The following is a 26,622-nucleotide window of genomic DNA, read 5'->3' on the forward strand; positions in this document are numbered from 1 at the left end:
TTTTTGCGTTTTTGATTGCATTTTAATAGGATACGTCAACAGAATGTACACTAAGAAGGGATTTTTTGATATTCTCCCCGCGGGGGAGAGAGACAGGATTAAGGCTTACTCTGAAAAAATTGGCTTCTATTATACTATTTTAGATGCGGGTTTTTGCATTTTAATAGGGTACGTCAACAGAATGCACACTAAGAAAAAATTTTTTGAAAAATTTTCCCCCACTGGGGAAGTGTTATACATTTATAATAGATACATTTTGACTCACAACAACGCGTGGCGGGGTCTGCTAGTAATCCATAAAATAGGAACTGGAAGTTATAAGAAGTTATTATATTATAATTTAGACACATGTAAAATTTGTTATTTAATTTTTGATAATATGTAGCACGTTTAGTGACATATTTTATTTTTATTTATTTTGTTTATTTATGTAATATACAAAAAGTTGTTAACTTATTTCAAAAATTCCAATCAAAATAAAGTTCGAATGAATGGTTCCAGTTTGGAATGATAAATGAAAACCTGAGGATGGCCTATCCAAATATGCTGAAAACGTTTGAATAAAGAGAAAAAGCTCGGCAAATATAATTCAGGTGTGTTCATATATTATAATTAATATTGCTGAGAAGGAGAGAGAGAGTTAAAAATAAACTATTAATTTAATTATTTTTTTAACTAGTAAAAACATATGCTAGTTGTAACTACTAGTTAACTAGGCCTATCATTAAGCACCAAACTTAATCACAGTGAGGAGTGGGGTTTGCATTAGTAAACTTAGTGTACCAATTCAAACTAAATAGAAATCACATTTCTATTACATTACATGTGATTAGTACATTTCATTTCAATGGGAACAACAACCAGAGGAAAATTTCTGAAACTAGCTTTTTACAACTCCTTCAAAAATGAGGCATTCATTCTTGATCAAAAAGCTCAAAAATATTCTACCAAAACAAGATCAAGAAAATTGTTGGTCCAGGTATTTTATAGCGTTCTTGACTTGGCTACTATAAATGTCTTGACATTCAACAAAGCCATAACAAGGAAAATGATCAAATGCTTTGACTTCATTTTAAAATTAGTGAAAGAGCTTTGCAAAGTCTTTTCATTGAGTGGTCTTTCAAGAGGCAGGTCACCACTGTGCCTATTGACAAAAATCAGCATAATCTCAGGAAATGCTTCATTGGACACTGCAGGAGAAATAGTACAGATCACGTTTGTTCCTAGTTCTTGAAACCCACATGTGGAAGTGCACAGGATAAATAGAAAAAACCATAGTATGCTTGGACAGTTACACTTAATTAAACAAACTGTTGAAATCTTGAAGACGATAATTCATTTATATTTTGCGTTTTTGTTAGATACCAGTTTAAATAAACTTGTATCTAACAAAAATATAGCTAAAATTCAATTTTGTATACAGTATGTATACAAAAACATGACTTTCTTATTATTGTTAAAGTTTTTCAGTAAGTGACTTTATACTATTAAAAACCAAAGAACTGAGAGTTTGGTAAAAAATTTAATTGTAATCTTAAATACAAGAAGTTAATTGCAAAATGATGAAATGACCCCTTACAGCCATTTTTAGGTATAAAGTTTAGTCCAGTCAGTCTAGTGTTATATAAAAATAAACAAACACCTTTCACTAGTCCAGCACAACATATTAAATGTTGTGCTGAACTAGTGAAAGGTGTTTGTTTATTTTTAAATTAATTAGTTCCAGTAAGAATTTGTTTGTCTACTGTTATGTTGTTAATAAATTACAGTGGTTTCAAAGAAACTAAATTTATTTTCTTAGTCAAAAAAGAAACAAAATATATTTATGTTCTGAATATTCCTTTTAAAAAATTTTTTTAGATTTCTTAATTATTTTAAGGAAATTAGCATACAAATTATCAAAAATTATTAATAAATATTCTATTAAATTGCTAATAAGTTTATTATTGGTGCTGTGTAGGCTTTGAATCAATGATAGAGTTCCAGTATGTTTGGCAGAAAATATGATAAATTTCTAAAATTCCTTTTAAAAAATGTTATATTGTATAGATGATGATGAAAAATTGTTGAGAAATCTGTTAATTGAGCATAAAAAATCAAGTTTTCAAATTTAAAAACAGAATTACTTTTGCTAAATTAGTTATAGATGGAATTTTATGCCAATTTTGAATGAAACAAAAGTTTTGTTTACCACAATTAACATTATTTTTTTATTCCTAGCATAATCAGTTTTTTCAGACAAAATTTGGAAGTACTGTATATTTAAAAATAATTTCACTTTTTACAATTTATTTCATATAAATTATTGTTTTTTTATTAATAAAATTTATGAAATATTTAAAATATAAATAATAATTGACAATTTAGACTTGATAATTTTGAATTTATTCTAACTTAAAGTTCTTGAGTGTAAAAATCATTAAGTGTTTTATTTTACTATATGTACATACTCTTTATCCAATTTTGTTTCAGTGATGTTTGTGACTACCTTAAAAAACATGTCTATTCTTGAAAAGTTATAAGCAGTTTATTCTGTTTATATTATAATGACAGATATTTTTTCAACTTGTTTAATTTTAAATGTTGAAGTAGAAAACTATTAATGGAAACATAAAACTAAAACATATATATATTTGTTTTAGCAAAAGAAGTTGCATTCACAAAAGAAGTAAAAGATTTTAATACCAGAGAAAATAAAGATGAAAGCTGCTATTCAAATTACCAGGTAATAGTAATTTTTCTTAAATAATTATTTTTTGAAATATGTTTTAATGTGATATCAATAAAATATTAGAATTATTAGAATTAGTGTGCGTGCTTTACCCACTATTCATCATTCTTCTTCAAACCTGATGATAAATTACAATGGTACCATACATACAAGGGAGAAGGAAACTCAAACATTTTGTGTGACAACAGTACTATAAAAAATAGAATGAAAAGACAGAAATATATGAAATTATATGTTGTTTATCATTTATTGATAACATTGTTGTTATATAGAAGAGGAAACTTGATTTTTATGTATGTTTAGATCAAATGAACAAAAATATATACAGTATGGTTTTAAGCTGGAATTAGATCAAATTAGCACCACCAATACATTTAGAATATAGGCATTACTGTAAAGTCATCAATATTGACCCCTTCAGGAATTGATAAGGTATTTTTGGGGATTGATTGAATATTAAAACTTATTAGTATGAATTATGTACGTGACAATTAAGAATAAATTTCAATTTCGAATTGCACGTTGTAAGATGTTTTCTATGAAAACAGTGTGTGAATTAATATTGGCTCACAGATTTATTCGTTTACTGGCTGCATATGCCCAGCATTGCTTGGGCTTTTGAGGGTTGACTTTTTGGACTTTTGAGGGCTGCATATGCCCAGCATTGCTTGGGCTTTTGAGGGTTGACTTTTTGGACTTTTGAGGGCTGCATATGCCCAGCATTGCTTGGGCTTTTGGGCTTTTGACTCTCTCCCAACCAGACCTTACCAATCCTTGGTAAGGTCTGGTTGGGAGAGAGTGATAATATGAAAGGATGGGAAACACATGACAATAAGACAATGAAAATAACATTCAAATCACATTTTTACTGATCAAAATGAGGGAACAGAGGTTGGACTACCCATTACAAAGAACAAAAGTACAGTGGAACCTCGGTATACGTTCGCTTTAGAATATGTCCAATTCGGAATACGTCCTGTTTTGACGAAACAAATTTTGCTCGGTATACGACATTTTTTCGGTATACGACTTAATTCAATTATACGCACAGTGAAGATCTAGTGAAGTTCTTTCCCAAACTCCGTCTCATGGAGTTGGTTTCCGTGTGTATCACAATTCGATATAGTGATTCCAGTTCAATGGAAAGCACACCTCCACACTCAAGTTATACAATATTTACAGTTTATTTATAGATTCTATATGTAGTGTACAAGTTCGAAAACATAGTACAGTATATACAGGATGACAAAGCGTGGTGCCTCACGTACTAGATTGGCTTTTGGGAACTATTAAACTTTGGAGAGGCCTCAGTCAGCTTGTGGAGTTGGCTCAACTGCATGGTCCATCCAGTCTCCGCACTTACCCGTCCCTGAGATAGTTACCAGAAAAGAATGCTCTTTCTAAGCTCAGCGAGCTTCCCAAGTGCCTGAGACTACCGTGTACCAGTCTCTTGTCCTTCTCTCTTCCCTCTCTCATTTGCTCCACAATTTAAGGGTATTTTTGGACTGGACTTCTGACCAATCACAACCTTTTCTTGCCCGAACAGCTTACACTCGGGTCCGCCGTCATTCGATGAGAATCAAGCTTACAGTAATGTCCGTCACTTGTTTACGTTTTTTAGTAGTTTACCATATGGCAAATGGTCTATCGTCAAAGTCGGCACTTCCTTTGTTTCCCCTCTGTTTACAATCAACACCTTGTGGTATATTGCACAACCGCACATGTCCAATTAACAAAGTCAGCGCTTCCTTTGTTTTCCCTCTGTTTACAATCAACACCTTGTTTTATATTGCCCGACCGCATGTGTCCAATTAACAAAGTCAGTGCTTCCTTTGTTTCCTTTCTGTTAAAAGGCCAATACGTTCAGTACTTTACATGCACAATCTATGAATAAGTAGAACAATCGGTGTACAGTATTAGACCAGACCAGACGTTCGCGGTGCCACGGTTTATAACTTTGTTAAATTTCTTCTGATTTTAATTTGTAAGTAAAATTTTATTATTTTTATTAATCATGAATCGCAAAAAGGCAAATGGAAAGCAACAGAAAACTAAAAAAATGACTAGAATCACAATGGAACTGAAAAAAAGAGATTGTTGAGNAAAAATCACTTTAATATCGTACATTCTATATCGCTCATTGACAAAGCTTGGCAGGAGGTTTCCCACAGAACAATGAACTCCGCTTGGAGAAATTTGTGGCCACAAGCAGTAACCGAAAGGGACGTCGAATCTAGGGCCTCTATAGTGGAGGATATTGTTTCTCTGGCCAGATCCATGGAACTGGATGTATGTGATGATGATGTGGAAGAATTAATAAAAGAACACAATCAAGAACTGACCACTGAGGAGTTACAGGAACTGGAGAACGATGAGCATCAGACTAAAATGAATAGACTCTCTTCTGACTCAGAGGAGGAAGAGATAGAAGAAGCTCCTTCTTCATTAATCAAAGAAATCTTGCAAAATGGATGGATGTGAAAAATTTTGCAGAAAAATACCACCCTAACAAAGTTCAAACAAATCGAAATAGCATCGCTTGGGAAGATCAGACAATGTCACACTTTAGAGACATCCTGAGGAGAAGACAGACACAAAGTTCTTTGGACAGATTTTTAATACAAGTTGCTGATCCTAGTGAAAAGAGACAGGTGGAAAAGTAAAAAGACCAGAATGGGACTCTTCTTCCATAGAATAGAAAATTTTTTGTTTTTGTATTTTAGTGTTAAGGAGAGTTTAATTTGATTTGATTTAGATTTAGTGATTTAAATAATATAATACAATATACTGTAATAACTTTAAAAATCTACAATAAAATTTATTTTTTTATTAATGTGCTCAGTGTTTAAATCATCTTACAACCCCATTAATATACCATATCAAGACGGTTTTTTCACGAGAACAGATTAATCATTTTTGCATTACTTCTTATGGGAAAGGTTGGTTTGGTATACGTCCTATTCGGTATAAGTCCAAACATCAGGAACGGATTAAGGTCGTATACTGAGGTTCCACTGTATATATGTACTATGTCCCCCCACTCACTCAAACTTCCTGCAAAAATTAATTTATATACAATTCTGCTTAAAACTAAGACAATTACAATTCAACTTAAACCTAATACATTACTACTTACAACTAGAAAGAGAAAAGAAAGGATGAAGGATGGTTGGATAGTCTATCGGTAGCTTAGATCGGAGGGTCCTGATACTGGGGTAATGTCGACTATGATCACTTTGTGGATGGTGAACATCCAATCTGTTCACATCCAGGGTAATAACAACCAGTTACCATTAAATATGTGCCAAGGCAGGTCATTGAGCTTGTAGAGAAGGGCTTGCTACTTAGTTCCAAGTCACTATCAGCATGTGGTATATACTTACCCTCTCTCTCATGTCTTCCTAGGACTGGCTTCTTGTAGCTTGTAACTCAGTCTCTCACCTGACCACCTAACTCATCAGTGGCAAACTCAAAAAGTGACTCTCGTCAACTCCTGGTTTTCCCAGGTCCACTTTCAGCAGGACCCCTTCTTTTCCCTTTGTACACTGGCCAATGAGGATCCGCAAACAGTAAAGCTCCAGTCATGTGACAGAAAAGGGTTAAAGACAGAAGAAATAAGAATTACAGGAAAGAAGAAAGGAGTTCCTATTCTATATACAATTACAAAACAAACATGGCAGACAGCCACAATAAAAACAATGGTCTTAGTAACTAAAATGGCATTTATTGACCTGAATACAGTAGACCCCCTATAAAACGGGTTCCTATAATTACGATTCCTATAAGACAGCGAAAAAATTACGATGGTATCCGTAAAAAACGGTAAAAAAACTCCTATAATTACGTAAAACGTCATCAGGCAGCCGAACTACTTTCCGCGCCGTCAAGCGCCACGCTATGGAGAGATTACTATCGTCTGTACAGTATTATATATAAATTAGGTACTGTACATATAATTATATATTAACTTAATTTATTGTAACTTTATTATAATTATGTATATATGCTCTCCGCCGTCTAGCGCTACGCTACAAAGAGTTTAGGCGAACTATCGTCTGTACAGTATGTAAATTAGCTACCGTAAGTCTAATACAGTACTGTAATTTTATACATTTCGTGTGAAAGAAACATTCCTTATTCAACGGCGATTAAAATCTATATATATAAAAATGAATGTATGGTTGTCTGTCTGTGTGTGTGTGTGTCATTCATGCATTACCACACCGTTTATCCGGTTGGCGTGAAACTTTGGGAAGTTGTTTAATATACTCNGAATGGTGCACACTCGGTAAGTAATCCTACAATTTTTTGTTTATAGCGTAGTTTATATGGATTATTTCCAAAAAAAATATACGTATTTTGGAAATGTTGAGTCGGATTAGTCTAGAATCGATTAATTTTATGGAAGAAAACCTTTCAAACAGCCGTAGTCTGTAAACTTGACACATGTCGGGCTGTGATTGGAAGGACTCATAAGAAATCAGATTCCTAAAGAATGGAACGTATCTACTGTCTTATAGGGGGGTCGACTGTATTTGCAATAATAAAACTGCAAAACTCAAAACAATTGCTTGGACTTAAGAGGGCTTTAGGAGTGGCTGGAGTGAGGTTCCCATAGTATTTTTTTCTAGGGTGACAAAAAATATTTGTGCGAAATTTATGTAGCTGTGTTGAATGATATAGAACCCTTTACCTAACATACATAAGTACCATATATACATATTTTGACTTTTATATACAGTATATGTTAAATTCTATTAAATCAGTCTTTTATATGAATAAAAATTTTACTAATATAGTTAGGCCTAAGTAACCATGAACACAATACAAAATACTAATGTTTCAAAAAATTCACCATGCAGTATGAAGTGCCATCTAGCAGAATGACATCACTTTTTTCCAACTTTTCTCACATTTGGCTAATTTCTCACTAATTATTTTTTAGTACTATACTACAATGATACAATTTTCTTGTAGCTAATTGCCTGACAGGAAGCTGCTGATCGATACGATGGCTGTTCAGAAAGTTTGCGGCCTTGCCTATATGAAGCGCTGCAATCAATTTAATTTTTGGCGGGAATAATTCAGCCATCTTTGCTAGAGATACGATACCAATTTCCGCTTGATTTGTCATAAAGTTTGCCACGACAGCTTAGCAGATAGTCAGTGTGCACATGCTTTGTCAAAAATGGAGAAGACGGAGACTCGTGTGGTCGTAAAATACCTGACGAAGAAAGTGTTGACCCCATCTCAAATCAAAGCTGACATGGATGAAGTTTTGGGCGAGTCTGCTCCTTCGTACACCACTGTGAAAAAATGGACAGCCCTTTTTAAATCTGGCAGAGAGAGTGTGGAAGATGACCCTTGCAGCGGACAGCCCTTTTTAAATCTGGCAGAGAGAGTGTGGAAGATGACCCTCGCAGCGGATGGACGTCAACTGCTGTCACTGAAGAAAATATCAACAAAGTTCACGATTTGGTATTAGCAGATCGCCGTTTGAAAACGCGTGAGATAGCTGAGACAACAGGCATCTCTGTTGACCGAGTGCACCACATCCTAACCGAAAATTTGGGTATGATGAAGGTCTCAGCAAGGTGGGTGCAGCGTCTGCTGACTTCTGAGCAAAAACGTGTTCACACTTTGATGTCAAAGGAGTGTTTGGACTTCTACCAGAAAAACCCACAGGATTTCTTGCATCAGTTTGTGACTACTGACGAAACGTGGATCCATTTCTACACTCCTGAAATAAAAGAACAGTCGAAGCAATGGAAACACCACAGTTTGCCACCTCCAAAGAAGGCAAAGACAGTTCCATCAGCGGGGAAAGTGATGGCCTCAATTTTTTGGGATGCTAAAGGCATCATCTTTATTGACTACCTAGAAAGAGGAAAAACCATTAATGCTGTCTCTTACTGTGAACTTTTGGTAAAACTGAAGAAAGAAATCGAAGAAAAGAGGCCACACTTGAAGAAGAAAAAGGTTTTGTCCCACCACGATAATGCACCTGCACATTCTGCCAGAATCACTGAATAAAAGATAAACAAACTTTGCTTCCAATTAGTTCCACATCCACCGTACTCACCTGATTTGGCCCCCAGTGACTTCCACCTTTTTCCAAACCTAAAAAATTTCTTGGCTGGAGAGATTCCATTGAAATGACAAAGTCATCTCTGAGGTGAACGAGTATTTTGCACACCTTGACAAATTGACCTATTGTGATGGTATAAAAGAGCTAGAACATCACTGAAATAAGTGCATTGCTAACAAAGGAGACTACATTGAAAAATAAAAAAGTTTTAACATTATTTTGTTTGTTGTTCTATTTGAGGTCGCAAACTTTTCGAACAGCCCTCATGTGATGTATTGCAATCTGGCAAGCACAAAGAGAGAGAAATTCATTACAATTTAATTTATATAATGTATATTTTGAGATCATATGTATGTTTTTAACTTTCTCTTGAATCAACAGATTCAAAATATGAAGTTTGGTTAAAAAATGTTCATACATTTTTCTGCTTGATATTTGGATGCTTGTTGCCACTAGCATCCAAACTGACAAGCAGACTGATCATTAGTTTTATTTATATAGATTGTGAACTGTATTAACAAAAAAGGAAGAGGGTGGGTTGATAAAAGATTAAGGAATCCTTGAAGGGATTGACAAGTTTGGGGTTATGCAAAATATTTTGAAAATTACCATTTTATCTGACGTATGTGCCCTCCTTCTTGGATGACTCATGAACATAAAAGACTGGCATTTACATATTGCACAAATATGCAAGATACATTAAAAGAATTACAATATATCAAAGAAGTAGTTATAAACTATATATACATGAAAGGACTTGTAGATAACCTAATCAAAACATATTCAAAACTGAAGATGAAAACTAGTGATATGTAGTTAAACCTGTGTAAATCAGAATTGCATGGTATCAAACTTTTTTGTTTTGTTTCAGCATGTTTCTATTTTGAGTAATTTTAGTATTTTTCCTTTCTTTATCTTTAAACTATATCAGATAAATATTTAATAGTTAAGTTTGTTTTATTTATAATAAGTAAAATCACTTTTACATATGCAAAAAAATTTTATTGCTAGGCTTAATCCAAATTAATCCACTGTGATTCCAAGTACAGATAAGAGTATTCAAATCCAAAAATTAAAAACTATTTTGATTATGAAAGTTCTCATTGTTTCCAAGAACTTGTGCTAGGTATTCAAATATTTCTTGGATGCTATTCTTAAGAATTCACAGAACAACAAATAAACCAAATTGAATACCAAAAATATACTTGTAGCAAACCAAACTGTATACTGGAGAATGTATGAAAGAAAAAGACAATTCCCATTTGGACACAGTTGGATAATGACCAATTTATCACTATGATAAATTGATTTCTTAAACAATGTTTGAACATAAACTTTGTTTCTATATCATAGAAAGAATCCACAAATTTAACGTGAATTTAAGAAAACACGAACAGTTGTGATATTGATAAGTGAACATTGCAATTATAAGAAAATTATATGAAACATCAACCAACCCTATATATACAGTAGGTCCCCCTATAAAACCGTTTCCTATAGTTATGATTCCTATAAAAATTGTGGCAGTATCCGTAAACAACGGTAAAAATAACTCCTATAATACGTAAAACGTCATCGGGCAGCCGAACTACTTACCCGCCGTCCGTAGCGCCACGCTACGGAGAGATTTCTATCGTCTGGACAGTATTATATAAATTATATATAAATTAGGTACTGTACATATAATTATATATTAATTATATATAAATTAGGTACTGTATATATAATTATATATTAACTTAATTTATTGTAACTTTATTATAATTAAATATATATTTTTCGCCGTCTAGCGTCACGCTACGGCGAGTTAGGCGACCTATCGTCTGTTTAGTACTGTAATTTTATACATTTCTTGTGAAAGAAACATTTCTTATTTAACGGCCATAAAAATTATTTATATTAATGATGTCTCCAAAGGTCAACGAAGTTTTCGCAGAAAAATAATATCAGAAATCGCGGCCGCAATTTGATGCGCTGTTCCGCGACGAAACCAAGCTTTAGCAACGAGCGTAGTCAAAGGGTACACACTCGGTAAGTAATCCTACAATTTTTTGTTTATAACGTAGTTTATACGGATTATTTTTAAAAAAATATACGTATTTTGGAAATGTTGAGTCGAATTAGTCTAGAATCGATTAATTTTATGAAAGAAAACCTTTCAAACAGCCGTAGTCCGTAAACTATGATTCCTACAAAATTGATTCATAAAGAACGGAACGTATCTACCGTCTTATAGGGGGATCTACTGTATGTAATAAGCCAACAACTATGGATTATCTCAGGCTATTACATTGCATTTATTTTAAATTAATTACTAAATAATTTGTCACTAGAGGGAGGCATTAGGCTCCATCTCTTATTAAATTTAATAATTATAAATAAATTAAATAATGTAGAAAATTCTCGAAGAAAAACCAAGGATGTAACCAAGGATGGTTATCTTGTGTTTAAATATAACTGGAAGAGATCAGACTGGAGGCTCGGTTAGCATAACTGGCAACACATCTTCACAGTATGTGGGAGATTGCAGTTGTGGTTTCTATTCCAGCTCCAAACCGATTCTTTTCTTCCGGAAATTTTTAAATTATTTAATTTATTTATAATTATTAAATATAATGAGAGATGGTGCCTAATGCATCACTCTAGTGACAAATTATTTAGTAATTAATTTAAGATAATCATGATATAATAGTCCTATATAATTCAGTAGTAGTTGGCTTATTACATGAAACATCAATCTCTTAAAGTATGGCCTGGCTGGTGAGCAAACAGTGAAGCATTTATGGCTAGCAATAAAATAATTTAAAATATATTTTAAATTATTATAAAATGAAATAATTTAAAATATATTTTAAATTATTTCATTTTATATTTGGGGGCCACACTGACTTGTAGTAACTAGAAGTAAGTTGTCAAGCATGTGAGCAACTTTCTTAGAATTCAAGTTATATTCCAGAGCAACAGTTTGAAGTTTTTCTTCTCAAACAAATTCAAGTTATTTTTAGTAAAGAACTTTTAATATCCAGAGTCCAAAGCAGGTTGCTTTTATGTAGAGTAAGTATAAATATTTTAAAAATAAAACTCTAGAAAGTAAATTGTAGCAAGAAATGGGTATTTGTATATATGAAATTGATAAGTAGTGTATTTTGTTTAATTTTCATTATAACAACAAAATGATAATTTGAAATTTTTACAAAAAACTTAATAATAAAAAAAAATAGACAGATGTCATTTCCCATGTGTATTGGCGTCTATTTCACTTAATATCTCAGGATTTGGTAAAGATTTAGAAACGATATACCATATACAGTCGACTCCCCTATAAGACAGTAGATACGTTCCATTCTTTAGGAATCCGATTTCTTACGAATCCTTCCAATCACAGCCCAACACGTGTGAAGTTTACGGACTACGGCTGTTTGAAAGGTTTTCTTCCATAAAATTAATCGATTCTAGACTAATCCGACTCAACATTTCCAAAATACGTATATTTTTTTTTGGAAATAATCCATATAAACTATGCTATAAACAAAAAATTGTAGGATTACTTACAGAGTGTGCACCATTTGACATCGCCATTGCTCAAGCTTGTTTTCTGCGCGGAACAACTCAGCAAACCGCGGCCGATTTCTAATAACTTATTTTTCTGTGAAAACTTCGCTGAACTTTGGAGACATCATTAATATAAATAATTTTTATCGCCGTTGAATAAGAAATGTTTCTTTCACAAGAAATGTATAAAATTACAGTACTGTATTAGACTTACGGTACCTAATTTACATACTGTACAGACGATAGTTCGCCTAAACTCTCCGTAGCGTGGCGCCAGGCGGCGGAAAATATATATATAATTATAATAAAGTTACAATAAATTAAGTTAATATATAATTATATATACAATACCTAATTTATATATAATACTGTACAGACGATAGTAATCTCTCCGTAGCGTGGCGCTTGACGGCGCGGAAAGTAGTTCGGCTGCCTGATGACGTTTTACGTAATTATAGGAGTTTTTTTACCATTTTTTACGGATACCGTAGCAATTTTTTTGCTGTCTTATAGGAATCGTAATTATAGGAACCTGTTTTATAGGGGGTCTACTGTATACAAGTTCGGATGCCAAATTTGGCACGGTGACTTGTATATAGGGGACATTGATGCTATTAAATTTTGGTGGTTAAATGTCGAGAGGTGGGGATATAAAGTGGGGCTTGAATGATATCTCAGGTAGGGTAGGACTTCATGAAAATTTTACTCGTTATTGGCATTTACAATTTTTTTAAAAACTCCATCTTTATCCACAAAATTAAGCCTTTGTCTTTTTATAATAATTTTTTAACATCTCGTTACAGATGGCGTCACACACAATTTTAATTTTGAGTTAGTTCATGGTGTTTTTTAAATGGAAATTTTTATCATAATTCAATAAAGCACAGTGGTGCCTCGTATAACATACTTAACATACCGTTCCAGGTGAACGTTCGTTAAGTGAAAAGTCCGTTATACGAAATGCATTTTCCCATAGAAATACATGTTAAAACATATAATTCGTTCTGCAGCACAAAATAACTGTACTGTACCATAAAAAAATGAAAATGGAGCAGTCACCAATTATGCCGGGTAGTCAGATGTTGTGAAAAGGAGGTGGAGGATCACTTTATTCACACATTCATACAGATACAGACAAGGGCCGCTTAAACATTTAAATTTTCGGTTAATTAACTTCGAGAAAAAACCCGAGGAATTTAAACTATATCGAATTTTACCGAGTTTGTAACGAGTTGAGGAAGTTGACAGTTAAGTGTGAAGACTGCACTGTCATCGTCAACAAAGAGGCGATGACGTGTCGGCTCTCGCACGAAAAGATATAAAAGGGGAGATCACTAGAAGCTCGAGACGCGTCCGCACACGGAAGGTATTCTTAGTACTTGTGTTCGTCGATCTCTATGCCAAGGACTGCGATCACGTCGGAGAAAACATAGAAGACACCACACCCTTCCATACAGATGACGTTCGCCAACTCTCCCGTCCACCTAGAGGTATTTAGGGATTAGATTTTATAAAAGCGCTCTCTCTCTGAACTAGAAAATAGAAACTAGGAAAGCGACCTATCTAAGAACGTAATCACCAATTTCTGTATATACTTTAATATAATTGCATTTAGCTTTAGTAGTTTTGTAACTTAGTATTGTTAATTAATAAATGCTTGTTATTCTGTTGACCTGTCTCCTGTCTAACCGGCACCTGCCAACTTACCCAGCCACTCCCCACTCGATTTGCCCTCCTACGACGCCGAGATCGGGCTTCACGAGCCCGTGCAGAGTAAGTGGTCATTGTGGGATTAACATGTGGCCCGCTGCTTATCTCACACTTTTTACACATTGCAGCATTCTCTTTTTATTGTTTTTTAATCGGAGTCAGATTCAGGAGAGGCTACTGGGGCTTTCAGGGTCAATTCCTCTTGTTCCATCCTTTGTCTTTTGGCAGCTGGCTTCTTGAAAAACAGGTCCAAAGTGATCTGTTTCTCTCTCTTCTTCAACACCTGTCGGAGATGACGGGCAAGGGTGTCATTGTAGAGATCATTGATTCTGTTGGCCTCAACTGTGTTTGGATAATGAGTGTTGGTAAACTCCTGAACCTGTCCACATTTGACAAGGAAGTTTCTGTCAAGTTTCATTCCTTCTGATGATTTCTTGTTTTGTTTCAATTGAAATCACCTTTCTGTTTTTTTAGAAGCCATAATTTGCACAACACTTGAATAAATGTAAATACCCTGCACTGAGGTTATGTACGTAATAAACAAGGGAGCAAGCCGAATCCCAACGGGAGCTCTGTACTTCAGATATACTAATAATATATTCTAACAATATTAATATATTATAAAAATAGCAGATTGTCATTGGCAACGGCAAAAGAGTGGAAACATCATTTGCACTCGTTCGCAGAAAGTCCATTGTTAGCCTGATGTAACTGTCGAACGGAAAGTCCGTTGTTCGCAGCCAGTCCGTTGCTCGAGTCACGTAATGGCCAAACAAAGTTCGTTGTTCGCAACGTCCGTTATTCGAGGCGTACGTTATACGAGGCACCACTGTATCTCCTTTTAAGCTTTTCTTAGTAGTTAAAATTTTATATCGAAATATAATTGAAAATTATCGAATTTATTAATGGTTCCCTTAACTTCCTGTTTGAGTGCTGGGAAAGTTTTTGGTTGACTTTCCCATATATATTTAAATATTTATTTTTATTTGTATTGATAGTTGTCTAAATTCTTTTGTATTTATATTGTAATGTGCATTTTATTCTATGTAAGTAAATTTGAATTTTCAACATTCTACGTTATCCTCCAATATTTTTTTAGCGTGTATCCTACGATATCTGCTAGAACAGCCAAAAACACTTGAGAAAATTTTTATATTTTTAAATCGGTTCATTTGGGCTAGATGACTATTGCCATTGTCGGAAATTAGAATCTAGCTTCGCCATTTTCGTTTTGTAATGAAAGCCATTAATGCATAAAAATGTTTGTTTTAAATAATAATGAATTATCGGTGTGAAACAAATCTTAAGTCAAATATTAAATTTATTTTTTAGCTTGATTGTAACCGAAGAGGTTAATTAAACAATTATCTTTTTTCCAGGTTAATGATGGTATTGAACCGGCAGTTTTGGAAACTCTGAAAGACTTAACTAAATTATTAGTCTCGTCGAATCAAACGTCGGAAATAAAAGAAATAGATTGCGAAAGAGAGAGATTTCGGAACGGAACTTTCACAGACCACAAACAAACGAGCAATACAAAATTACAAACGAAAACTTGTGATGTTGGAACACAAACCTTTATCACTGGCAAAGTTTTGTCGTTTGAAATATTTCCTTTTTAATATAAAATTTTAAAATGTTGCAAAAATTTATTTGTTGATTTAAATAAATAAATAAATATATATATATATAGTGGGGAGGAGGGTATTATGGAATACCATTTACATTTCTAAAAATAACTTTACTGATTTTTGAATAAAAATCCCAAAATCATCATGAGTAAATACTATAACTAATTGTAATGAACTGCCACTTGTAAAAAAAATAATACTTATTTTGTTGTTATAAAAAAATATATTTAAAAAAAGTCACAAATGGAGGGTAATATGGAATAGTCGGGTAATATGAAATAGAGGGTTTAAACCATTGAAAAACTAATTATACTTCATAAAACATAGTTATTTTTAACTATAAAAACCATATTTTTAAGATTATGTGAATGTCATTTCTGTTTCGAGTCTATTTACAAAAGTCATAGATATAATTTTCTTTGCTCCGGTACAATCAAGGTGAGCCCATAGAGAACAGCTGAAGCATTGAATCCAAATTTTCCCTCGTTCATCTTCGGAGAATTTTCTGTTACAGAAGATACATTCAGCGTCTTCGTTTTCTGGTTCTTTAGTTGATGGCATGAAGTCCATTACAGATGATACAACAGAATGAAACGATTCACCGCTGCTAATGCTGGAGTCATCTCTAGTAAGTTTAGGTCTAGAAGGTCGGTCTAAGTTTAATTTCTTAACAGGTGGTCTTTGAATGTTTGGTTTCTTTTGTTGTTTTGAAGCTTCTAGTTCCTTCTTTTTGGCTTTTTCTTTCAGTTTATCCATTTATCCTAGTATTCCATAATACCCGACACGTCATCTTGGAAAATGAACCGTTAAACTGATAGACAAAACATTGTTAGCTAAAAAACGACTACAATATAACAAACTACAATTCTTTTAGTGTACATTATGCTTAACATCGATGTTCAAGTCACATGTGTACTAGTAGGTTAAAATGTTTGAAAACTTGCCTGCAAAAACTCTTGAAAATCACAAAACACACTTTGTTCTGTAGCGAGTGGTACGACAACAACAAGCAGTCAACTCTCACTGCATTGCAGCGTGGGAGTCTTTCTTGAGTAGTTCATGGTATTCTCACATAATAGCAGCAACAGAGCTGAAACCTCGGTATTCCATATTAGCCACCTCTCCTCTATACAGTATATATAAAATATATATTACAATACAAACACTTTAATATATAAAATCTATATTTTAAATAATAAAGCAAAACAGCAATACACACAACGGAATGATATATATAATATGACGATTTTTAGTCTCTGTAATCCAAAAATATTCTTGGTAGACAAATCTCACAGCAAGTGTATATATAGTCTTAGATTAAATTATATATAAATGGTTTGCTGTGTATTAGTTAATATGACGATTTTTAGTCTCTGTAATCCAAAAATATTCTTGGTAGACAAATCTCACTTGCTGTGAGATTTGTCTACCAAGAATATTTTTGGATTACAGAGACTAAAAATCGTCATATTAACTAATACACAGCAATCCATTTATATATATTTTGATGATATATATATATATACATATCAGAACAGAATGATATGTATATATATATCATTCTGTTCTCTTAAGAAAACATTTAAATAAATTACTGGCACGGTTTCAAAAATACCAAAACAAAAACATTTAAAATTAAATTAAAACTAAAAGATTTAGATTTATTACATAAATCATATCGTATTCTTATATCCTTTAGATTCTCAATTTTACTTTGTATTTGTTGTATAAACAACAAATGTAGCATATATGTGGTATATAAATACCACTGCTTTGATATAAATATATTTAAACGAATTTTGTACAAAAAAAATCTTAATGTATCAAAATTCATTTCTGGTTTTCTTTCTTTTTATAAAAGTTTGTGATTTTTTCGAAATCAACAAGAGCTATGTCTGAAAAAATTATTTTTACGTATTTAATTTTGAACAATCAAATTATAATAATTAGCCTACATATTTTTCTTGATATTTGAAATTATCCGTAAATATTGTAAATTCTGTAATTTAATCTAATTCATTGTAAACGCAAGAATCTCACTATTGCTAAAATTATTTTTCACAATGAAAAGATGTTAATTGAAAATAAAGTATTCATGAAAATTATATTTATTATTAGTGTTTATTTGTTGTATGAGTTGGAACATTTCCAACTTATCATGAAATCCTTTAATGAATTGACTTTAAATATTTTAAGGTAATAATTATTTCTACTAAGACCAGGACGCGATTTTCTTTTAATTTTATTTTAAAAAGAAACTTATTTAAATTTCCAAAACGCATAGAATTTTTTCGCTCGACCCACATATAAAGTGCCATAAACAAAAGATTCATAGGACTACTTACCGACTGTGTGCCTTTCGGGACCCATGTCTTGAGCTTGTGGGGCAGCAAGCTGGACGGCGGCGTGAACAAAGTATGTCACGTGACTACGCCGAAACGTCACACATCCAAGCATGTGACATGTTTCCGGATATAATTTATTTTCGCGGAAGAATTTGTATCAAGACATTTGATATCTTTTGTTGCATCTAACTAATATCATAAATACACCATAACAGAATTACAGTATTGTCAATAGCGAGAGAGTTTATCTTCGTTGTTTTGTATAGTCAAAAAATAATGAAATGATTTATCCAATTTATTTTAAATATTCACTAATAAACGATTTTAACTAGGGTTTCTCTAACAGGATCCCGGGAAATACCGCAAATTTCTTAAAAGTTCACTTTTTTCTCATTTTGTGTTAAGGTTGAGGAAATTTTGCAAATAGAAAGTATAATTAACGCAAACTGTCAGAATACATTTACAGTATATTTATTAATTTTAAGCTTGTTTATTAGTTTTTAAAATTTTTGCTCGTTACGGCATGTCACAGATTGTTAATCCGTATGTAGTCTATTTGTGGCAGGACTGAAAATTCTTTATTTGTCAGAACCTGTAATATCTTGAATAATTGCGCTGATGCTCTATTAATTTTTAACCATGCTCAGTAGCTTGAATAACTACATAATGCCAGGTTGTGCAGATTGGGCAAGAATACAAACGGGTATGAAGTTCTTTTTTCATAAAGCTGAATTATCAGGCTGTAAGCTTGATGCCGCTGTTAAAGCAGCCGAGGTAGATACTAGACGGGAAAAGAAGTACTATAACACATCTCGAAAATGAACTCAAAATCTTCCAGGCTACGGACACAATGTCCGTCTTCTCTTAAATGCATTAAAGAAGATTCCACCCACGTCAATTGAATCGAAAAGGGCATTCTCGATAGCAGGATTTTTCATTACTAAAATAAGAATCTGAGTGTTCGAAGTATTGACCATATTTTCTTTTTAAAATCTTATGAAAATTTACAATAATATTTTGTACGAGTTATGTTTTATTTGAAAAACGAAAATTACCTTCTAAGTTCATTTTTTTCTTTTAATTTTCAACTCAATTCAAAGGCATTTTGTTGTTGTTAATGCTGTAAGCAGTTTCCAATAAACTAAAAAATTTTTTCTATTTGTGAAAATTTCTACGTAATTTAAAGGTCATTTTTCATACATATTTTACACAACATTATTATTATTATTATTTTCAAAGTTGCAGGACGTATTAAGTTACTTTAAAAAAGAAAAATAAATTATCATTCGATTTCAAGATTTATTTTATATCTTAAAAACAATTAATTATAACTCGGGAAACAGATTACTTTTTTCTCGGAATCCTGGGACAAGCAAAGGACTAGGAAATGAGAAACCCTAATTTTAACAGACAAAGAAACATCAACAAACGATTCATAGGAAAGAAAAAACTAAGTTCGGGGGCTAATTTGACGCTGAGACCTTTGCCAGTGACCTATTTCGCATATCGCTGACCAGCGCTGATACGTTTTATAATTTTTTATTTCACAAAAGTATTAATCTGCGAAGTATTGGAATGAGGAAAAAACTGGTCCGTGAACACAAAAGGCTTGAGAAGCGCTTCTTTAATACGTGTTGCACTTATTATTTGGAAATAAAATGTTTTATTTAAAATAGGAAAGTCTTATATACTATTAATCATCATCTTACATACAAAGAGTGCCCCAAAATTAATGCAGGATTTAAATTGCATGTCATGTTTTTCTATTGGGTTGTAGCATTATATGAAGTGACATATTGTAAACACATTGAAATTACCGGTAATTGCTATGTAGTGATACACGATGGAGGGGCGCATAATGATTACGAAAACTTATTATAAGTACGGGAAAAGTTTTGCTTCGACTGAGCGCAAATTACGTGGCATTTTCGTTCCTAGAAACGTGCCACATGAAGTGACTGCAAAGACTGATTCAAAAATTTGAACAAAGTAGGTGTAGCTTGATTATGAACAGCAACCCTCCTTGTACTACTGGTCGGCCGAAAACATTACTGCTGTGAGCTATAGTGTGGCTGAGTGTCTTGAAACATCAATTCGCTACCGGTCGCTGGAATTGGACATTTCGAGAAGCACCAGGCAGCGGATCTGCATCTGCACCATTCCAGATTCAACTGACTCAACAGCTAAAGCCAAACGACTATTTGGTGCGTCAGTATATATCGATTGGGTGCTGGAGAATCAGCAAGTAAACACAATTTTGCTAAGAAAATTATTTTTATTGTTTAGTCACATTTCCACCTTGACGGGTACATTAACATGTAAAATTGTTGCATTTGTCGCATGGAAAATCTTTATGTTGTTCAAGAACAACCGATGCGTGCCCAACGAGTGACAATTTGGCGTGGATTTTGAACCAATAGAGTGATTAAAGGTTGAAATGCAGTTACTGTCAATGGTGTACATTATCGTGAGATGAGATGATATCAAAGTTTTTGTGGCTTCACTGGACAGCTTGGATTTGAGTGACATGTAATTCCTAGAGCCCAATATAAACAGAGTATGGCCCCTCTAACGCGTGGATGCCGTCTTGAGGCCAAAGTTTCAGTGATATATCACTGCTTAGCATTTAAATGAGCAGTGTGAGTTCAAAACAGAAATCAGATTCAGAAAGAAGTTACAGTATATTAAGTTAAACATTTTTAGAAATAATTTTTAATTATGTTCGGAATAATTGAAGTTTAAAAGTGAGAGACAAAATACAGTAAAACTTGTCTATGGAGATCACCACCCACGTTTTCTTCAAAAAGTGATCTTTTAGACAGGTGGTCGTCCAATACAGGTGATGCTGTAATGCCGTATTTCCCCGGGCAACGGGCTCCGTTACTAAAGGTGGGCCGTCCTTCAGGAGTTTAGTTTTGATTTTTTAAGCTTTACGCGGTAACATGATGTAGTTCTTTACAGGAACGGCCGGATGGTCGAGCGGTCAAGGTGGCAGCCTACCGCTCTGGGGGACCCGGGCTCGAATCCGAACGGGTCGAAAAATCCCCAGGAATTTTTCGTATATATCTGGCCACGTTCCTCACCACCCGGCAGCCCCATTGTGGGCCTGGCCGAACCCATAATGGGCTTGCAAAATGAGGTCCTCTCAGTACCCACAGGGCAGAAAGAGTTAAAAAAAAGTTCTTTACAGAAAATACATTAAACCACAGTATGGGAATGTATCACCGTAAACGTGATACATTCCCTGTATCACGTTTAAGCATTTATAACGCAGAAAATTGTAAAAAAAAATTCTTGTATTCGGATGGAGAAAACGAGAACGTTTATTTGATTACGAAGAAACGGATACGCGTACAAATATTCCCGAAACACAGTTCCATAGGAACTATTGTTTTTAGCAATAATATATCAAGGAATAATCTGTACCTTTTGAAGAGCAAAGTGTCATTTTNCCAGGAATTTTTCGTATATATCTGGCCACGTTCCTCACCACCCGGCAGCCCCATTGTGGGCCTGGCCGAACCCATAATGGGCTTGCAAAATGAGGCCCTCTCAATACCCACAGGGCAGAAAGAGTTAAAAAAAAAGTTTTTTACAGAAAATACATTAAACCACAGTATGGGAATGTATCACCGTAAACGTGATACATTCCCTGTATCACGTTTAAGCATTTATAACGCAGAAAAATGGTAAAAAAAATTCTTCTTGTATTCGGATGGAGAAAACGAGAACGTTTATTTGATTACGAAGAAACGGATACGCGTACAAATATTCCCGAAACACAGTTCCATAGGAACTATTGTTTTTAGCAATAATATATCAAGGAATAATCTGTACCTTTTGAAGAGCAAAGTGTCATTTTNGGCCGTATTGCTGCTCTAAGTAATGACATTTGCCTAAGTCATTTTAGAAATATTTTAAAAAGTAGGTAAAGCCAAACCTCTTTGGATAGAATTTTACCAAGTGACCTCTCTCCAGTGAAAGTGCTGGTGGAAGTGAAGGACAGAAAGCAAAATGCAGTGAATAATTTTATTGAAAAGAAACATCCTGTAAAGGTTCACACTGGCCATATTGCTGCTCAGTTTAATGACATTTGCCTAAGTCATTTTACCAACCTCCAGTGNTTCTTGTATTCGGATGGAGAAAACGAGAACGTTTATTTGATTACGAAGAAACGGATACGCGTACAAATATTCCCGAAACACAGTTCCATAGGAACTATTGTTTTTAGCAATAATATATCAAGGAATAATCTGTACCTTTTGAAGAGCAAAGTGTCATTTTTGGTTGCCTTCGCAACATTTCTATATTAAACACGAGGACGACCTTATGAATAATTTATGGATTTAGATTTAGCATCGAATAACGAATATAATCGGGATATAAAGGTGGCGATTTAAAAAACGAAATTCAAATATTTCGTGTCTATGCTACATTGATATAACTAATGAGACTCTATTACAATGTTTGAATACCTTGCCGAATCTATTGTCCATACAACACAAATATGCGAAAAACTTGGTAGTTAAAGATTTGGCACTGGCTCCGTTAATGAAAAATATGAGTAAATGAACACGTTTCCCAAATACAATAACAGGGCTAACGAGAAGTGTATCTTAGACAATGTGATTATTCTTTTAAAATGAGTGCACCTGTTTGGTTTGAGTCTTCGGTTGCAATAACAAAATTAACGTATGATTATAGTTATAAATTCAAACACTTCTTGTGAGAAAGATTTGCCACAACTTCACAAATGTTCAGCTGATTTTGTATTAAATTAAGCATATAAAAATTTGGAGGGAACTAACGGAATTTTAGCATGACCTTTCTGGTGACATTACGCATCAGTTTAATAAATATTGAAGTTGCCGACTAAATAGTTATTCGGCGGGTGTGATTCATCAGATCCATGTTACAATACACGCTTAGTTTTATAATTGTATAGAATCATTTCTATAAATGGCCATTAATTAAATAATCATCTCTCCCGATATTACGGTATAAATATCAACTTCTTGTTGTATTTTCACCAAGTATTTGCTTTAATTTCGTTTTATATTCCCGTGTACGGTCTTGGTTAACGCAAAGTGTTCATACTTACATGTTTGTATTTCGTGCCGCGATCACGTCAGCACCACCACGTGCATTTTTCGAACCGTCCTTATTCTAACCCCTATCCCCACACCGGTGTGACGTGGTTTTTTAATCGTTATTATACACGCGTCAGATTCTGAAATTATAATTTAAAATTATTCATTAAATTCTCTTTCTTCTTGGTTTAACGCGTAACAAAGGAATTCAACAATTAAAGTTGTTGTTGTTGCGTTGTTTTGCTCTTGGACAAAGAGTGCGATTTAGAAAGCGATTCGAAGATGTTTTTGATGGTGGAGATTATCGACCCCTGCACCATCCTCCGGGGTAAGAGAATTTTTACATTTCATTACTATTTATTCGGATAAGAAATTCGTTTTAGAAGTTAAAGGCTTTAAAGAAAAACTTCCATATACAATATATAATTAGGCCTAATTAAATTAAATATAAAGATTGCGACTTTACGATTTTTGTGTCTTCCTGTATTGCTGACCGTAATAGAGGGCTGAAATAGAGGGCTTTATAAGACACAGTTTAGGGCCTGGTGTTAAGAAGATAATTTAGGGCTTTGCAATTTACTGTTGTTTAAACGAGTAATCGGGCCTTTTTTATATCATGGATTAGGTCTAACTCTGGTACTGAAGGGTCGTTAATATGACGAAATTTACTAAAATTTTAAACTGAACTTCGTTGAATAAATATATTTGATATGTCTTTTTTTTTTAAATAACAGAAAAAGTTTTATAATAAACTTAAAAGCACGAAGATCTAATCTAGTTTGAGAGTAGAATTAAAGTTGAAGTTTTTGTTGTTGCGTTAGTTATTGTGTTGTGAATTTTCTCTTTGCATATTTAGTGAGGGATTGGATAAATATGTGGACGTGCGAAGATTCGTCAGTCCACACAATTTTGGATTATTTTAAATTTCGAGGCAGCAAGATGAAGAAAGGCCTATTGAAGCAGTTAGAACCCTCGACCGGTGCATTCGAAGGTTTGGACATTTTTGAAAATAACATCAAGTCTGCTTATAGACAAGCTGTGATGAAGGTAAGACCAACCTGTCAAACGGCCTGTTATATGTATGAGCTGTTTAACGACGGAGTTATACTGAGAAATACGAAGAATCATCGGCCTGTAATATGTATGAGCTGTTTAACGACGGAGTTATACTGAGAAATACGAAGAATCATCGTCTTAATTTTTAATAAATAGTAACAAGTTTAATAGTTTCTTACCCTCGTGGCAAATTACAGAAAATGTTTTCCAAGTGTTACCATTTATAAATATTAACGAGATTGAGGCCGAAGTTTTAAATGCGAAAACGTGTACGTCGGACGTTCATTGCCGCTTTCCTGTAGAAGTTTGACAATGGTGTTTGTATAGTCAATGGAATCATGCTCGACATTCCAAACACCATTGTCAAACTTCTAGGCTAACAGGAAAGCGGCAATGAACGTCCGACGTACACATTTTCGCGTTTAAAACTTCGGCCTCAACCTCGCCATTCATCGTAATTCAATTTGAAAATTATATATTTATTATATTGCGAATTCTTTCTTTCCTTGTTCGACCAATGATAGATTGGTCGAAGATGTGGAGGATGAAAGAGTGAACAATAGAGAGAGCGCGGTTCCTCCACGAAACACCAAAGCAAACGAAGACCCGGCTGAGCACGAAGATTGCGTGCAAGATAATCTTGACCAATACAGCACCCGTGAATATCGGGATAGAAATACATTGAAGAAAGTCGGGTCGTTCTTTAAGAGCATGTGCTACCGCTAAGAACTAAGATTTTGTATGCGCGAACAAAGTTCGATTTAGCCTCTGAAATTGGCAATAAATCGAGTAATCCCAAGCCCAAGTATCGTTTACGCCAAAAATTTTATAGTATTAAAATCTAAACACAAACACGAGTAGGAAATGTTTGCGAATCGCATAACTTTCCTGTCTTGTTTGGCGATGTATCGGCCTATTCGTAAGCCAGCGTCATTACTGATTGGAGAAAAGTTAAAATAGAAATGAAAAAATAAGCTATTTTGAATGAAAAATTGAATTCAAAACGTCACCGAACCAATGAATTAGTAGAAAATTTCATAATCTAACTTTCATTCTTTGTAGGCCAACATTTACAGCCGATCGATATAGCGTCGCAATATGTTTTACAGTAGGCCTAATGGAATTCAAATCGAGTTATACGTTTTCGATGAATAATTATACTTCTTTTTCTACATTTAGATCCATGCAGAAGGTGTGTAAAATGGCGAAAAGTGGAGAATGCGAGAGTTCGGTTCGAGTAAGGATCTCTTTGTTTCCATCTATCCATTGAGAATAAGATCTGCTATATGATTTGCTATAAATTATTTGCTGGATTTGGGCCGAGTTGGCTAATTGTAAGTGTTTATGGCAACTTTATTTCATTCTACATTAAACATTTGGGAGCTTTCACGGTCTCGGTTTATAAATTGACACAATTTCTGATCACTATTTCATAATAACCCGCAATTAATGGCCAGACAACAGAAAAACTGGAAATATTTATGTACGGTATTAGCGTGGAAATGCATTATATTTTGATGCGTTTGAGATCGTACCTACAGAAAACCCACTTTTTAGGGTATCGGGCATGCATAGCCTGTATATTATTGACAAAGTACTCAGAAAGTACAATCTGGAACACAGTGAGAGCAATAACATAAATGAATGTAGAAATTAAATTATCCAGTAATCTTACGTGATTACGAAAACGGAAACATCCTAAAATAATGAATTAACAATGAAATATTTGATACATATGCGAGGTTTGCCGATTGGGGAGAAAGTGTCGTGACAGTCGAGCGGTCAGCACTGTTGTGTGGGAGTGGAAAAACTTACTGAGACAGGTCTTCCATCGCAAACTATTTATTAAATATAAAAATTTCGCTTACAACGACTGTTTTCTTCGGCGTAAGACCTATCCACAGAGTGAATCAGTTCGTAAATAAATTTCAATTTTTTCTACGATCTTCTCTTCTTTTGGCGAAGATGATGAGGAAAACGTAGGCTCCGGGGCGCACAGCACGACTTGAAGGGGTGATTCTCGCAGTAGATTACCCTTGGCGAAACTTGCTGGGACAGGATGGCGAAAACTTCTTTCGGGACGACGAACCGCAGGAAAAATCCAGAAGCGGAGCACACCGAACTTAGAACCAAGAACGTCACATCCTATTTTTGCGCGATTTTTATAAGTTTTTCTGAGTCCCAGATCGAACATTCCGATAGGTCGATGCCGATCTGCCCCCGTTCTCTAATTGGTCTCCCTCCTCGTTACAAATTGTAACGGGATCGGAGCCCAGATCGCGGGGTGAGTCAACTCCGATTGACAATTTGATTCCTATCGAAGACGCTCGATCTAAGTACTCAAATTCATCTATTGTTTCTTTCTGAGAAATTCGTTTTTTCTCAGAAATTTCTACAGATATGACTTTATATGGACATA

The 26,622-nt window shown here is 34.0% G+C and overlaps 2 protein-coding genes across 3 annotated transcripts in view; both read left to right on the forward strand.

Annotated features, from left to right (window-relative positions):
* The window catches only part of LOC111625543, a 39,121-nt gene extending 22,137 nt beyond the window's left edge, over positions 1-16,984 (forward strand). Inside the window, exons 2-3 of one of the 2 annotated variants that reach the window (XM_023368704.1) lie at positions 2,643-2,725; positions 15,461-16,984. In XM_023368704.1, the coding sequence (XP_023224472.1) occupies positions 2,643-2,725; positions 15,461-15,703 (326 nt within the window). In that variant the 3' untranslated portion in view covers positions 15,704-16,984. Of the gene's footprint in view, positions 1-482; positions 517-2,642; positions 2,726-15,460 lie in introns of those variants that run through there. The other variant, XM_023368705.1, reaches the window with a different exon arrangement.
* Positions 16,985-23,415: 6,431 nt separating this feature from the next.
* LOC111625552 lies at positions 23,416-24,381 on the forward strand. The gene is made up of 2 exons (XM_023368714.1): positions 23,416-23,475; positions 24,004-24,381. Exons 1-2 carry the CDS (start codon positions 23,430-23,432, stop codon positions 24,318-24,320), a joined length of 363 nt encoding a protein of 120 aa, XP_023224482.1. The 5' UTR covers positions 23,416-23,429; the 3' UTR covers positions 24,321-24,381.
* The last annotated feature ends 2,241 nt before the right edge of the window (positions 24,382-26,622 follow it).

Source organism: Centruroides sculpturatus, unplaced genomic scaffold (genome assembly GCF_000671375.1).
Source record: "Centruroides sculpturatus isolate CEXI.00-Female unplaced genomic scaffold, Cexi_2.0 scaffold341, whole genome shotgun sequence".
NCBI classification, from domain to species: domain Eukaryota; kingdom Metazoa; phylum Arthropoda; class Arachnida; order Scorpiones; family Buthidae; genus Centruroides; species Centruroides sculpturatus.